At 41.7% G+C, this 17,212-nt stretch overlaps 1 protein-coding gene across 1 annotated transcript; it reads left to right on the top strand.

Moving 5' to 3' along the window:
- Positions 1-4,026: 4,026 nt before the first annotated feature.
- LOC136711643 (inhibin beta B chain) lies at positions 4,027-13,980 on the top strand. The gene is made up of 2 exons (XM_066688019.1): positions 4,027-5,309; positions 11,605-13,980. The coding sequence occupies exons 1-2, from the start codon at positions 4,901-4,903 to the stop codon at positions 12,378-12,380; spliced, it is 1,185 nt and encodes a 394-aa protein (XP_066544116.1). The 5' UTR covers positions 4,027-4,900; the 3' UTR covers positions 12,381-13,980.
- Positions 13,981-17,212: the final 3,232 nt, after the last annotated feature.

Raw genomic sequence — 17,212 nt, 5'->3', positions numbered from 1 at the left:
TTTTTTATCTCTATTAAAGATCTGATCAAGGGAAAACAAATGTATAGTGTCATTTCTATGTCCTGTGACCTTTAGGTTTAATGATTTTAATCCTTGTTGACAAAAAAAAAAAAAGTTATATCCAGTATTCATATACACCGATCAGCCATAACATTATGAGCACTGACAGGTGAAGTGAGTAACACTGATAATCTTGTTATCATGGCACCAGTGGGGGGGATATATTAGGCAGCAAGTGAACATTTTGTCCTCAAAGTTGATGTGTTAGAAGCAGGAAAAATGGGCAGCGTAAGGATCTGAGCGACTTTGACAAGGGCCACATTGTGATGGCTAGACGACTGGGTCAGAGCATCTCCAAAACTGCAGCTCTTGTGGGGTGTTCCCGGTCTGCAGTGGTTAGTACCTATCAAAAGTGCTCCAAGGAAGGAAAAGCGGAAAAGGTCCGATCCAACACACGAGCTACTGTAGCTCAAATTGCTGAAAAAGTGAATGCTGGTTCTGATAGAAAGGTGTCAGAACACACAGTGCATCGCAGTTTGTTGCGTATGGGGCTGCGTAGCCACAGACCAGTCAGGGTGCCCATGCTGACCCCTGTCCACTGCCGAAAGCACCTACAATGGGCACGTGAGCATCAGAACTGGACCACGGAGCAATGGAAGAAGGTGGCCTGGTGTGATGAATCACGAGTTCAAGATGTTGACTCCTCCAAATTCCCCAGATCTCAATCCAATTGAGCATCTGTGGGATGTGCTGGACAAACAAGTCCGATCCATGGAGCCACACCTCGCAACTTACAGGACTTAAAGGATCTGCTGCTGACGTCTTGGTGCCAGATACCACAGCACACCTTTAGAGGTCTAGTGGAGTCCAGGCCTCGACGGGTCAGGGCTGTTTTGGAGGCAAAAGGGGGACCTACACAATATTAGGCAGGTGGTCATGTTATGGCTGATCGGTGTATATATTCATATATCCAGTGGGGGGGGAAAGTCTGCTTCTGTGGACATACAACAGTTTGAACTGTATCTCATCAACACACACATGCTCACAATCATCCTCAATTAAAATCAGAATAAGTTGACAAATTTAAAACCACCTCTTAAAGGTGTAGTAAAAACACATCCACACACCTACATACTAGTATTTAAATCCAAGTTAAACATCATCCACTAGATGGCCTCATAAGCACAATAATTAACCTTGCATTTTCATATTTAAAGAAGGAATTCCGCACAGTTCTAGTGAAACCTTGAAAGTGAATTATTGTGATTATGATGCCCCCTAGTGGACACTGTTTAGCAGCACAAATATTTCCGTCTCCCAGTGCCAAACAGCTGTACATGTGATTTGCATTATGCTTTGGGAGTAAGAAAAGGTTTTCGCATCAAGGCTACAGGCAGTGGCGTCTGTGACGTCAGCAGTTAACAATTGTAAATTGAGGGAAAGTAAGTGAGGTATTCGTGTCTGAACAGCTTCCTGTCCCTCGCCTGGGTACTTTCTGCTCAACACAATGTGCTCTCTGTGCTACAAGAAAGGACCTGCTTTTCCAAGATACTGACAACATTAGTGTTCGGTTATGTGATTTTCCCAGTAGACAATTGCAGGAGAAAGGCTGCTGTGATTCACCTTTAGAAAATGTAATCACTCCATCGGAAGCCTTTAGGTGTCTTATTTAAGGAAACTATTTATTTTTAGTCCTACACAGTATTCAAAGGCATTTGTCCATTCTCAAACAATAATACAGCTCCTCGAAACTGCTGCTCGACAACAGGAGCTTTGTGAGAAGGAGTGGAATAACCCTTACCTCACTCTTGTGGAAGTTTCTCCACCGGTTTCTGACAAGTAGGTCTGTGACCTGTGTTGGAGTGAGAGCGGGGAAGAGGGACTTCCTTCTGGGCCTGTCTGTCCAGAGAGGGTAGGATTTAAATCAAAATAGGGGCCGCTGTCTATTTAACAAATGAGAGCAGCTATGATCTGGCCACTGCCTGCACACATGAGCCCAATCTCCTCAACATCCCGGGAAAATCCATTTCACAGGCCTGACTCAATCCAATACTGTGGCAGGAATGGACTGAGATGCTGTTGCCCATAGTGTGGAGTGTGTGACACCATAGTCCATTTCAACTGTGAAAACCCTTGACATTATTTGTACTCAGAGTTCATTTTTAAGATATCATCCTCCTTGCAAACTGTAAATGTATATTATTTAAAGCAGAACAAATATAGCTCGTTGTAAGGTTAACATTGCACATGCTAGTGTACTGGAATGGAAGTGAAATAACTCCAGACAATAAGCTCTCAGTCCTGGTATCTGGGTATGTGGAACAGCACTGTGATCCTGCAGGCTGACCCCCCGGGGCACTGGGGCTGCTAATCTCCTCACTTGACCCACTAACCCTAATCAGGGCGCGGGCACGGCACGGAGGCGCGCACGTATTTTTAGAACCCGCACATGTTGCTTCCACGCGTTCTTTACGTACGCGCTGCTGACGTACGCAGGGTCAGTCCACTGGGGGTATTTCAGGATAGGTAGGATTTCAGTTGCTTGTTAGCACACCGAAACATTTGACTCCGTTTGAAAATATATCCAGTTCCTGCGGTTCCACACACCTTTTGCCGGCGCTGATGTAGTTCGAGGTTATAAATGGCCCGGTGCGCGCACGCCTGCTGCCCGGGAGGTGGCGCTCTAGTTCCGGTTACGCACTCACCCCCCAACTGCACATGCATACGTGCATGCACCCTCTAATTGTTTTATAACACTCACACGTGTAATGGTTATTTGTGAAATCATACTTCATCTGGGTCGACATGACATTGGGTGAACACAAATCAGCCATTCCCAATGCATCACTATTATCTGGGGGCAATGAGGGAAAAGATCACACCCGTGGGGCAAAGTCGTGCCCTTTGCGTAAATTGTGTTAAAAAAAATCGCCATTGATATGAAAACATTTGGAGGCAAGAAGAAACCCGAGAGAAAAGGACTGATAACACAGTGTAGGGGCGGCGGTGAGGGGAGAAGGGGAGGTGGGCTGTGGCAGGGCTGGAGCACAAATGCCCCTTTGTTGGTGGCAGGAATCAGTGCGAATGGCAGGGAAATAAAACAGAGCCCGTGTGTGCGGTGGTCACGTTTTGTGTGTCAGGTTGCATTAGCGGGTCACTGGCGCCCCGGGCTCCGCTCTTATGGGTACCTGACAGCCACACAGAGTGGCAGCACAGCCTGCTGATGCCACCGAGGTTATGACACCTGAGAGCTACTGTCACAGCAGCCCTGCGATATCGGCCAGGCTGTCCATATGGGTCTCCGCCTGACAAAAGAGCCTTAAACGCCCAATTAAAACGCGCTCCTCCAGTCCCACGGAGCAGCCAGCTCTATATTTAGGTCCACCAACAGTGATCGTGATTCAATGTTACCCACGTTTTGTGTGATACAGTTACATGCACAGGACACATTCACAGGCTGTGATCATGATCCAGCTACAGACGAGGAATGTGCAACAATCAAGTTCAATGTAGCCGACCTGTTACTCACACCTCACTACAAATCAACTGAATCATTTGATATAAATGTTGCAAGGAAAATAAAATCATGCTGTATTAATCAGACACGCAGTGAAATGGAATAAATCAACCAACGACCCGCATCAACGTGAATTGACTGGATATGTCGTGATCAAACCTACAGATGTGCTTGCATTTTACCTGTACGTTTGCAATGCGCAGCACGATTCCTTCTTTTGATTAAAACATATGAAAGACACCACCACCCACTGCTGCCTGTATAGATCTACCACACACACCACGTAGACAAAAAGACTTCAGCTGAGCAAACTATAATTCAGACTTCCATAATCAGAAGGCTTCACTATTTAATGCCACCAGGCTCCTGTATTAATGCGGCGGATCGGGTGGCTTTGGCCACTTTTGTGCTGATATTTCCACTCTATCAGGAAGTTGCTTTACCTTCGCCCAGGGCATAATCCCGTCTAAATACCGAGAGTCCAGTTGGTGGACCGCCCCACGTGGTTTCCACTCCTGTATAAAAACTTTCAGGGTATAGTGGCACAATGTCGGGAGTGCACGGGAAAAAGCCCCTCTGAAGATGATATCTGGCTGCTAACGCGTTCAGAGACACAGCAGGCGCGATCTGCGGATGGGAAACTAGAAATCACTGCTGGAAACAGGCGGCACAGATCAAAGTGGATGCAGAGTGATCAAGACGGGATTGCGCAGACAGAGAGCAGGGAGATATGATTTAAATGCGCTGCTCTTTTCCCCCTCTACTCATAGTGGGATTTCCTATATCTGGGACTGTCTGCGGTTTGCAACCCCACCGGCTCAGTGCATGCTTTGAGAAAGGTTTTTTTTTCTCTCTCTCTCTCTCTCTCTCCCTCTCACTCTCTCTCTCTCAATCTGTGTAGGTTGCAGTGATTTATTTTCCATGTTTCTGTGTTGCACCATGGCATGACACGTCAGGCATTGCGCTGGAGTGCCATTCCCGGCTATAAAAGGTGCTGATTTCCAGAGCTGCGGTCAAGATATTGGAGTGGAGTTGCACTTTGAAGGGCTATCACTCATAAGTCAGGAGTGTGCAGTTCAGTCCGCTTCAAAACCGGGACAGACGGCAAACCCACTGTCCACTGTTCACCTGGATCCCGCTGAGTGCCACTCAAGATGACCAAAGAGTTAAAACCTTAGGGAAAAACTCAAAGGGATTACCAGCGATACCCTACAGTAATATCAGCACGTATGGGAAAAAGCAACGCGTCCAGCAGCGCTCTGTGGACCGAGGGGATTTGATAACTATGTGCAACTACTACACAAGCCAATTGTAACTTTAATTATAGTGCTCTGGATTCAATTTAGCATAGGCGATCCTGCGTGAAGACGAACTGCTTTCTGTATGAAAAGAAACGCATCGTTGTTATACAAGATGAGAAGATACATAGTCTGTTTGGTGGCTTGCGTGCTTTCTGTCCGCTGCACCCCGGCCCCGGGCACCGAGGCGCAGACCGCGTCCCAGGATACGTGCGCCTCCTGCGGGCTCGGGCAGCCAGAAGAGTCGGGGCGGGTGGACATCGACTTCCTGGAGGCGGTGAAGAGACACATCCTGAACAGGCTGCAGATGAGGGAGAGACCCAACATCACCCACCCCATCCCCAAGGCGGCCATGGTCACCGCTCTGAGGAAGCTCCATGCGGGCAAAGTGAGAGAGGACGGCAGGGTTGAGATCCCCAACCTGGATGGACACGCCACCTCCAACAACGAGGTGCAGGAGCAGACCTCGGAGATCATCAGTTTTGCCGAATCAGGTGTGTAATCATTATTATTATTTATTATTACTAATAATACAACATTGAGGAGGTTGGTTTTGTTACTGAGCACATGGCGGGTTCAAACAACTCTAAATTAAATCATAAAAAGTGAAAGCACTTGGTATTGCACAGAAAGAGTTAAAATGCTGTGGATGTGGGTCACATGCATGATAACGGTCAGGTCCCCACACACAGAAAGACAACTGGGCAGAAACAGAGCCACACTGATCACACTTGGGGAAAAGAAAAGAAAAGAAAGACAAGCTAACTCCTAAAAGCGTTATAGTAAAATCAAATAAAATAAAAAAGATGCGAGAGCTCCCAGATGCAGTTGTACAGTAATAATAAAGTGCCCGGGTCGCAATAATATTTCTATACTGTAAACGTGCATGACGTTTCAGTGCAATAACCTCCTTCAACAGCTCTGCCCCCTCCATCAGGATACAGCAGTGCAACTCACAGACTGTGCATTTTAAAATACTGATTTAATCACGATTCTGCTCCGTGGAATATGATATTTTAATGAATGGCATATGTTTAATTGGACCCATAATGATCAGTGGCAGAAAGTGCATACACTTATTTGGGCTTAAAAAAAAAAAGGCAGTAAACTAAAGTTATTCTGAAATCAATTTGAAACGTAAAGGCAGCAATAGTTGCTCACTGGACCAAGTTTAATACAAAACGTGTAGGCATATGAACAAAAGGGTGAAGAAAAAAAAAGTTATATCGTACCAATTATTCGTTTTAAGAGTGTGGGGAGGGGGGGATCTTCTCCTTGTAACAAAGGATCAAGTGTTTTTTTATTGTATTTATTTTAGAGAAAAGTTACCCCATGTAATTCAAGGCTGCTCCGAGTACCTCAGATGACCTCACTCGTTGTCCAGGGAATAGACGGGATGCTTTGAATCTCATTTGAGGAATAAAGCTGTACTGCGGCTTCAATTCACCAACGCATAAAGCTCCCTTTAAAGAAAACCAGAGGAAAAAACTTCAATTGGCTATTTATCTGACTTCCAGGAATACTTATGTAGCTGATGCTAAACAGGCTAAAGATTTATTTCCCATCCAGAAAAAGTATCCATCCTTAGTCAAAACAGCTGGTTAGAAAAGCATAGGTTAGACTTCAGATCAAATGAATTCATCATTAATATCAGAATACTTGTTTCATATTGAAGTTAGGGGGGGTAAGAATGTGTTTTTATTAATTTAATTCAAAATAATTTTCTTATTGACTGCATTTAAATGTTGTACAACACAAACTAATTGGATATTCACTCTAAATTGCATTAATAAGATTCCAATGTGACAAAACAATTAAGTATGAAAGGACAGTGTCTCAAAATCCATAACTAATCTCAGAATAAAAATGCTAAACTTGTGTTTCACACTCTGTCATCTCTGGAATAATTTAAGGAAAAGGGTCGTTCCTGTCGGGAATACTTAAACCCAGTATTACAGTTATACAAAGGCTGACTTTGAATCTTAAAAGGTTCACCGAGCACTTGTGTTTGCACATTATTCACAACACCTTTGAACCTTTGTACTGTATTTTGTTGTGGTACTGGCTCCAGTCCTCACTCCCTGGACCTCTGCTTCTTGATTTCGGGCCAACTGGGAATAACCCCAAGTGGAATCCCTGCCAGCCGGGCATGGCTGGGTGACAAACTGAAGTAACAATTTGCTGGGCTGCCTCGCACAGGGAACTTGAAATGATCAATGTTGCCACCTGCTCTGCCCTGGGTTGTCCGCGTTGCCACTCCAAGCCTCCAAGATGCTGTCTTTCAGCACCTTTCATGGCAAACCAAGGTCTGTGTCAGTCTAGTCTGTCGTGGTCTCCTAGGCATCTTCTTTCTTTCTCTCTTTGACCTTCAGTAAAGGTGTCTTTCTCAGCTGGTTTAAGTTCTTGGCCAATTCTCAAAATTCCTGATTATATTTCTCATATTGTAAAACCATTATAGGATGGTATTTGAGAAGTGTGGATAACAAAAAAAAATCTCATCTGGCATATTATATAGAGTTACAGACTTCTTCCTGACCTCACTGCTATTCAGATATGATAGTATAAGAAGTGTAGCAAAATGTAACTGCATCTTTCAGTGCTTTGCTCAAGTACAATGGGAAGACAATTATTTTACAATTAAAAAAAAACAAAAAACTGACTGACTGCTGCAGTGAACTCACTGCTGTTTCAATTTTGAAGCCAACTAAAAATAATTTGTATGCTATTTAATGCTGTTTCTTGATGGCTTCTCAATGACAATGTAGTAACATGCAACCAGATAAAGCAAAGAATAACCAAATGTCTCAGTTCATGCCTGGTAATATTCTTTTCTGAGCTGATAAACCCAGCAGATGATTGTGGCAGGAGTGTTTTAGCCTATGTGGTGGAATCGCAGGATTGCATATAACTGTACAGTAAAAAAAAGCTAATGAAGGACAGTAAAAGTATAGAGTACCGGCATATCAAGCATTTATAATTAAATCTGATAATCTTAATTTTCATCAAGGGATATTCACATTGAATCCAAGAAGACATTTCACACCTATTTGCAGCCCAACTGTACAAGAGTTTTGTGTATATATATATATATATATATATATATATATATATATATATATATATATATATATATATATATATACACACACACAGAATTGCAGTGAACAGAAAATACACTTGTCTTGTGGATTCTTCCATAATGGTATTAAGTGGTGTTTAGCATCTAAGACTTTTCTTGTTCTGCCTTTTTTTTGGCCAGCTCTGGTGTTTATAAGGTATATCATATGCAAATCAGAGGGGATTTCTTTTGGATCTACAAAGGGATGTTAGATTCGGTCATAAGTCGCAAATCGTTGATAGAGCACACAAGGACATTTCTGCCCACTGGAGAGACCTATGTTAACAGGCTGCTGGAAAAAGACACAGGACTGGCTCGGAGTGATCCAGGATATTAACTTGTCATCATGTCCTTGAAGGCCCATAAGGTGAAGTGATGTAAGAGTCTATTAGGGGTCGGCTAAGGACTCCTTTCATCTGGGTCCATTAATATAGAATATTTGGGGACCTTTCCTGATTCCTCTAGTAATTACTTTCTGCCCATTTGGCAGTTTTTAAATGTTATCAGCAGGGAATTTTTCACAAATCCCATTTTCTCTTCATAACCATGAACGGTTCCACGCTGCCAATTCACAGGTGAAAGAAGTTGCCAGCTTTAGTGATCTGATGACATGATCCTGGGGGTACTTACTGAAAGATTCAGTCTGTACCATCCACGCAAGCACACATCTGTAAAGCCTGAAACAAAGCAGGGAGATAGATTTACAAAATTAGCTGTGCAGTGCAAAAAGTTTGCTTAGCTAAGTCAAATAAGCATCTGAAAATGTTAAAATACGACTGTCCAAGTTAAAACAAACCGCAAAGAGCCTGTGGGTCTGTTGGTTTTATTTTGCTGTATTTTTTTAATCTATTAAGTCATGACTGAATAAGTTTCCCATGTCTATATAAGTACTATTATATCCCAGAATACCTTTATATGATATTTGTGCCACGGATAAGAACCTTGCCAAAATGGAAACAAAACATCAACAGGGCGATTGGGCTATAAAGGGTCAATATCATGTTCTGGCTTTAACAAAGGAAACGGCCTCAGTATTCAGTTCCCCCACTGATTTTTAGTTCCTGTTATATAACCAGAAGTGAACAGTGGAGTTATCCAGCCTGAAGACACTTTTATTTTCCGCCTGTTGGTCATGTCCATGCAACGGTAACGTAACTCAAACCCAGTGGTAACACACGGTCTGTTATTGACAAAGACGTTGAGTAATGACACAGAAATTACCTCAGTTCTGTTTTGTGGTCGTGCAGGTGTGGACACGCCGGGTAGCATTAATTATGGTCGGTGATGGGCCCACCCATGTATTGTCCTCATCTACAGAAAGACAGCAGGGTTCAGCAGTTTAAATACTGACCCTGCGCACGTGTCTCCCTCCATCGTCTTCACATATTCGAAATAGCCATCCACATAGCTGCTGGAGGATGGGCAGTGTAGGTATGTGCCCCTTGGTAGCTGTGCCAACTTTTATTCTCAGAGTGCGTGCCTACTGAGTATCACTTCAGACCCTGATGATTAGTCCACACCCATCTACTGGGACGCTCCTTCTCCTTGGTTGTATCTCACATGTACTCGACTTGCTGGATGTATAAAAAATTTGCAGATGAGCACGTGAAATGAAAGATGAGAGTAGTAGTTTATAGCATTAGGAAAGAGAACGCTGCCCAGCCACGCCAGCAGCAGAATCGTACCATCTCTCTTAATGCCAGGGAAAGACTGACAATCTGGAGTTAAGTGACTGTGCCACTGGGAAGAAAACCCAATGAAACTCTGCAGAAGTCCCCCCCGTGACTAACTTCCAGAATCACCCTCTCGTAGGTTCGTGCTTTGGGGCTGTTCAGTAGAGTAGATCAGAATTTCAGGAGTGGACAGCACCAGTCTCACACACACACATCAAGGATATTTATAATGATTTGCTTTTTTTGTGTGTGTGGGGGTCTTAAAGAAAGAAAGATTAAGGACAGAACAGCCTGGGGCAGAAAACTGTGCCTGCACACAGGACAACAGCTAAGTACACAAAGTCTTTTCATAGTTGATGGAAGAGATTCTCGGCAAAGAAAACTAGTTTAACGTGTTTATTTTTAAAATATAAATGATATTGATTATAATGATTAATTAGGTATTAAATTGTGCTGCTATTTCACAGTCTCTCATCTATGGTTTTGACGAGTGACTTTGCTTCTTGGTGTTAACAGTTTGCAGCACAATTTATGATCTTTTCTGCTGTAATTCACTTGACAGATTTCTATGCTTGCCTGCTGAAATAAAGGACTGGATATAAAAAAATAATAATCTGAGTGACAGTTTAACAATTCAGTTCATCAGTCACAGCCAGCTGTTGACATTACACCTGACAAATTAAGTTTGCTGATAGCTTGTACGTGAAAATGCCAACATATGAAATAAATAAACTCCTGGTTCATGCAGACAGTGTATTGACTAGACTAAACACACGGAGACAGAAAGCAGACATGTTCCCGTTCTAGTTGATATTTTCTGTATTAAGGCTGATTTAGTGTGGAATTTTAATTTTTAATAATAGTAAACATGTTACATGACAGTGTTATTAAAAACCACACTGGAACAGACAGATACTTGGAGGTACCGACACGTAATAAAAATATTTATTTCATCACAATAATGCACCGCACTATATTTTGAGCTTTATTGCTTCACTGTGCGTTTCCTGTGGTACTGACTGATGATCTAATGCAGGAATGTTTCCCACTAATTTCTTTCAGAAAGGGTATTATGCAGTTTCCGCGTCTCAGTAAGCTTTGGGTTTTCACACTATTCACAAACCTCTTTGAACCTTTGTGTTGGCTCTTGTCAGCTCTCCCTGTATCTCTTTCCAGATTCAGGGCCAATTGGTACTGACCCCAAAACAGGCTTGTCATAGCCAGCTTATTATGGCCATGTGACAGAGTGTTGAAAAAATTGCTTAGTAGAGGAACAGAGAAAGACCCTTGAACATGGTCTCTGTCTTGCATTGCTGCCGGGTATATCCCCTGGAACGCTTTTTTTCTCTTCAGTTTTCAAACCGATTCAAGACTGTTTGGGTTCCTCTTAAGGTGACTTTCTGAGTCGGGCACCGTCTCCGGACAGCGCACAGTGGTATCTTTCTTCGCAGGCATTCAGATCCCCAGCAGCGGCCCGGCCTCCTCGGGAGACCCAGCGCCCCGCGTTCGCTTTATTTGCCATTTTGAACATCCGTCTCAAACACTCAGGGCATTTGATCCTGCGAGGTTTCATTCTTCCCACCCATTATCATTCAGACACGTTTTCTCTTCCCATTAAAGCAATCTATGCAAACAGCGTTCGGGTCCGGCCTGCATTTCAATGACCGCTGTACTACTAACAGAGGCAGGCTGTGTGGAGGTCCTTAAATAACCCCACTCTCACTGCCAGCAGATGCTAAAGCTATACTTCTAATTCTGCCATTGAAAAGATTTATCACCTTAACCTTTTAATGTACATTGTTGCCCACTTGGGTTATAAATTTTTTTTTAAATGTGATATTAAAATGTTTATATGAACAAATACTCTTTGCCTAGCAGGAAATTACATCATTCCACCAGAAGAGTCAGATGTAATAAAAAGATGTCATTGAAATTGTATAGTGCTGCCGTGAGTTGAACTCAATGTGATTAAGTGTTTCTACTTTATTTCTCTTCCAGATGAGCTGGTATCATCGAAGTCAAGCCTCTACTTTCTGATCTCGAATGAGGGGAACATGAACCTGTTAGTCTCTCAGGCCAACTTGTGGCTGTACTTCAAAGTGCTGCCTGGGAACTCGGAGAAGGGCACCCGAAGGAAAGTAACGATCAAGGTGTATTTCCAGGAGCCTGGCGCCGGCAGCAAGTGGAGCATGGTGGAGAAGCGCGTGGAGCTCAAGAGGAGCGGCTGGCACACCTTCCCCCTGACGGAGGCCATACAGACCGCCTTCGAGAGGGGGGACCGGCGGCAGAACCTAGACGTCCGCTGTGAGGGCTGCGAGGAGATGGCGGTCCTGCCCGTACTGGTCAACCCCGACGACGAGTCGCACCGGCCCTTCCTGGTGGTCCAGGCCCGGGTGGCGGACAACAAGCACCGCATTCGCAAGCGGGGGCTGGAGTGCGACGGCACCACCAACCTGTGCTGCCGGCAGCAGTTTTACATTGACTTCAGGCTCATCGGCTGGAACGACTGGATCATAGCGCCCTCGGGGTACTTCGGGAACTACTGTGAGGGCAACTGTCCGGCCTACATGGCGGGCGTCCCCGGCTCGGCCTCGTCCTTCCACACGGCCGTGGTCAACCAGTACCGGATGCGAGGCATGAGTCCCGGCTCCATGAACTCGTGCTGCATCCCCACCAAACTCAGTACAATGTCAATGTTATACTTTGACGACGAGTATAACATCGTGAAACGAGACGTGCCCAACATGATCGTGGAGGAATGCGGTTGCGCTTGAACTCGAAAGGACCTCTATTCAACCGAGTCAACAAACAGGAAATAATAATACACATCATAATAACAGTAACATTTAAAGTGATATTTATGAACTTTTTGATACTCAATATATGTATATATGTATCAATGTACGTATATTTGTATGTGTGTGTGTTTTTATATATATATATATATATATATAAACACAGTCACATGTTTGTACATATATTTATGTATGTTACAGTCTTCTGGTAGAAGCTTGTTCCTATTTTTGTCCGTTTCAGAATCAATTCCATTTATAATTGCTGGTGTACAAAGTACCGTTAGGGCGTGATGTCAAAGGGATGAAAGAAGAATACTAATCAGCAGATTTTATTTTTCTAGTTTGCCATTTCCACACAAAACTCTTCTGCATTCTGACAATGACAAAAACGTCACCACAAAAACCAATGAAAGAACCACGGGACCGCTGTCAGAGTCGAACCCGGACTCTCTCTTGTACTGCTTTGAAAGCTGAAGGGGACTTGTAAAGCACTGAGAACACGAATATATGCAACTTCAAACGTACAGCACTTCTGACAAGGAATACATCTCGACGATGTGACAGATGTTCCACTAAAGAGTTTGTACAATATCAAATATTGTTCCTTTTTTCAGTGAAACATTCCTACAGTATGAACTCTGAGTGGCCAGTTGTGATGGAATTACACATGGCTTTGTTTTGAACCATTTGAAACTGACTTGGCAAAGGCCTTAGTGCCAAGAGACTGGGATTCTCACAGCAATTCCTACACAATAAAGTACTTAAGCTATTAGAATCATGGATTACTTAACGTTCATATCCAAGACAAATCATAGTGTACACATCGACTGTCAGTGGTAGAGTTTGGGATGGACGCATTGTTACAGCTCCCCTGGCTATGGGGTTCCAGCACCCTGACAAATAATCAAATGTACTTAAACAGCTGATGCAAAGAATAACAGTTGTCTCTTCTGAATCAATGAAAGTGAAGAGTTGCCATATTGCTCAGTTGGTAATGGTGTAGCATAGCACTTGCAAACTCCTAAATGCACATTTTATAGCACTTGCAGATTTAAATGCCTTTAAAAGGGTACTAGGTGGTGCACATACCCTTCTCACTATCCTATTGAATAAGTGCCGCATGAGCTATGCAATGTAAAGTATTGACCCATACCAGACAAACTGAACTTTTGTACGAGTTTTTATCGTTTATCAATACTTGAAAAGTAATCTTTCGCTGCTTCTTCAAAGCGAATGATTGTTACAATGTTTGCACTGAAAAGTTGCGTGATTAGTTTAAAAAAACTGCCATTGAAAAAAAAAGTTATTTTTATAGAAGCAAATTGAATTCTGTTAAAAAAATGTATTATACCTAATAATGGAACCAAAGAGGCCAAGATTTTAGCTATTATTAGATGGCAAGGCCATCGCAAATTGTGTAAAATACTTTGTGATCATTTGTGAGGCCTAAACACTATATCAGGGTACAATATTATGGATTCCATTTTTTCAGCTCAACTTTTTTTTTCTATTTTGTACAGTAGACAAATGGATTATTTCATAATTTTTCATCAAATTTAATTCGTTTTCATTTTTTATTTAATAAAAGTACTTTTTTAGTTCCTGTTGCAGAATCATTTAGAATCAAATAAATGTCATCTCTGTACAGTTTATGTAAAATAAAAAGATGTTTTTAAAATATTTTGTTCTTTGTAACTTCAAAAAATAAAATTCTTACTCTGCATTAACATCAGCTTCTCTGGATTTGTATTTTGTAAGTTTACTTCCTGATGAATAATGTGAAGGTTTAATTTGTGATTTGTGATTTTATTATTATTATTGTGAATAATATGTGCATCACTATATTAATTTGGCAGCGACTGGACACAAATTAGCCTTTTGTTTCTGCACAGTAAAATCTGCCCAGTGTTTTGGGTCTGTGTGAATAATTAATTTTCAATAAAACAATATAACACAATTAAAAGTAAAAAAAAAAAAAAAAACAGCTTAACAAATGTCATTATAATTGTGCTGTAGACTATCTCCCTTAAATATATAATATTAGCTTTTTGATCCTAACCAAATATAGTGAAACACTTCTTTATACACCCCATCACACATTGTGTGAGGCAAATAATTTAATTCTTGCAATGCTGGCCTAAAATAGCAGACTGGGCCGTTGTATTCTAAAAGATCAGAGTGTTCTGGAACTTCCTAACAGCCAATCAGGTAAGATTATTTAAATTTTAGTCACACTGTAATTTCTAACTGCAATAAGAAGGGGAAAAAATATAATATTGTAAACTCACAGACCTCCCATTTGATCAGATTTGAACGGCTTACATTCTCTTAAATAGTTCAACATTGCATCCCTGCTCGAATATTGAGATCTTCTGAGGCTGACACGCTTTGTGTGCCCTCTTCTTGTACTGCCATGTTTGGTGTACATTCTTTGGCAAGCTTTGCTCACACTCTTCAATATACTTCCCCCCAGAGACTTCAGAGGCACGTCTACATTACCTCTCTTTAACACCTAGATAAAGACATTTTTGTTCAAATAAGGCCCATAATTAGGTCAGTTATTTTTAGGCTTTAAATCCTGTTGGATTGTGATTGTGTAAAGTGCTCTGAGACACTTTTTTGTGTGTACGAGGCCAATAGAGACCTTCATTCATTCATCGATTGTATGATTAAGCACAACAGCTCAGTCATTCCACGACAGGAGGGTGATTACAGTGTAACATGTTCGCCGGAGCAAGCTGAGCGCGCAGTCACCAAATTGCTCAGACATTCTCCAATTGAGAGTAATGGAAGATTATAGCGAGTATTAACACCAGCCTTGTCATCATTAGCTGCCTGTAAAAGTTTAACTCACATTCAAGATGCGTCTCCTGAACTACCAAAGCACTACTTAACTTTGGCCATCGTTTGGCCCTGATTTACAGATCCATTCCTACATAGAGAATGAGATCTGGACTGCTTAAAATGGGTCTCCTACTCGGGAACACTATTCGGCATATTGTCAGTGATATAAACTAACTTTTTTGTTTACATCTGATTTATACTGCTTCTCTACTAGTCTGCCAACTGTTTTAGAAAGTTAGATGTTGTTTTAGTTTGTTTGAATTGATATAACCAGTTTTTCAGGTCATAAGCAAATTCTTTGACCTATAAATCTTAAAAGCTGTGTCCTTACTCCTTACCGGATAGTATAAATATAATTTTAACACTTTTTCTTCTTCTTCTATTTTGTGATAAAACATGATTGTTTTCACGCACTTTCTTCAGTGTCACACACTGACATGACTTTCTGTCTTACATACGGTGTATGTTTGGGCATTTGACTGATAATCCTGTCTGAAAAATTAAAATAAACAAGGTCTCCGCAGATATGTCTTTGGATTTTAACAGCACCCTGCGTAGACACAGTTATTTATAGTTGAGTGAGTGTGTAAAGGGGCACGCAGGTCAAGTGACTTGCCCCTAGGTCACACTTTCAGTAATGAGGCTGTGATTAGAAAACAAGATTACCAAGGAAAGGTTGTAGTCCCTTTGTGCAGATAAGATCAGATAATGTTACTAACAATGCCATTTGTTAAAGGCTTATATGATTTTCAGACCACAATGAATATAGCAGTGATACAGTGATTGCAGATCTTTATTTACGATTAAAAACATAACAAAACAATATTGTGGTCACTTATGACATGACACCACTTGAATAGGTTCATTCAAGACTTCTAAAATGCTTTCATCCTTTCATCACTACCTGTTTTAGTATGAATCATCTAGCGATCGGCACCACAACTGTTACAATGTATCCACTAATAGTGGCATCACTGTAATTTGAAATCATGTTTCATGAGAATGAAATGGGTCAGTGTTTATCTAGTGTCACTTCTGAGGCTGCAATATTCTTCCAACTGTGAGAGGAACATTTCCGTAGACAACTCGGGAACTCGCACATCTTTGCGGCTGAACCGTTTCATCACGTGCCAGAACATTAAGAGACCCACCTCTCAACCAGGAATGTTAATGATACAAGACAGCTTTAGGCCACTTTGCAGAAGACAGCGTTGTTTGCTTTTAGCAAAATTAAGGATTTTGTTGTCAAACCCGGGACAAGGCCTTTCCCAGGTGTGTTTTTACTGAACTACTGGAATCCCACTTTTAAATCACATTACTGGGATTCGTCTGTGCTTAGTAAATACAGTTGTGTTTTGTTAATTAAACATTTCATTTGACTTTATTTTGCATATGTGAGAAACCTGTGTAAAAAACAAAAACAACTAAACTGGAAATATCATGGTAATATTTTAATTCCTTTTAAATAAAATCACTTATTTGATCCATATGGCCAAAGAATGGGAGATTATTGAACAGGTATGGTGGTTATCCGGGTGTTGTCAGAGCTTATACAAGCCAGTGAATGTGCTGACAGAAGATTTACCTTTCAAACACACATTTATTTTTCAACCCTTCCCTTTCAACTCTTTCTATTAAAACTGGAATGTGGTGAGTTTTTAAAGTTTCACTGTTATCCAATCTTTCATCTTTGGACTTTCATGAATGACGTCACCTTGACATGCACTATATGGGTCTCTGCTGGAGGTACAGAGAGTGGCATTGAAGACAGGCTTGGAAAACAAATGTCTTGCTCACAACTCACTACTGGTCATGTGGTACTTGCTACCGTACAACAATTTGGTTTTGTTCAGCTGTTATCACGGTTAGCATTTAACTGTGCTGCACTATCATCAATAGGAGTAAGAACTCATCTGGGATTTTTTTATATATTATCGCTACTGAGATAAATCTGAGAATTTACCCCC

Source organism: Amia ocellicauda, chromosome 16 (assembly GCF_036373705.1).
Source record: "Amia ocellicauda isolate fAmiCal2 chromosome 16, fAmiCal2.hap1, whole genome shotgun sequence".
Classification (NCBI taxonomy): domain Eukaryota; kingdom Metazoa; phylum Chordata; class Actinopteri; order Amiiformes; family Amiidae; genus Amia; species Amia ocellicauda.
Note: the sequence above shows the minus strand (reverse complement) of the source record. Positions and strands in the feature narration are given on the sequence as shown.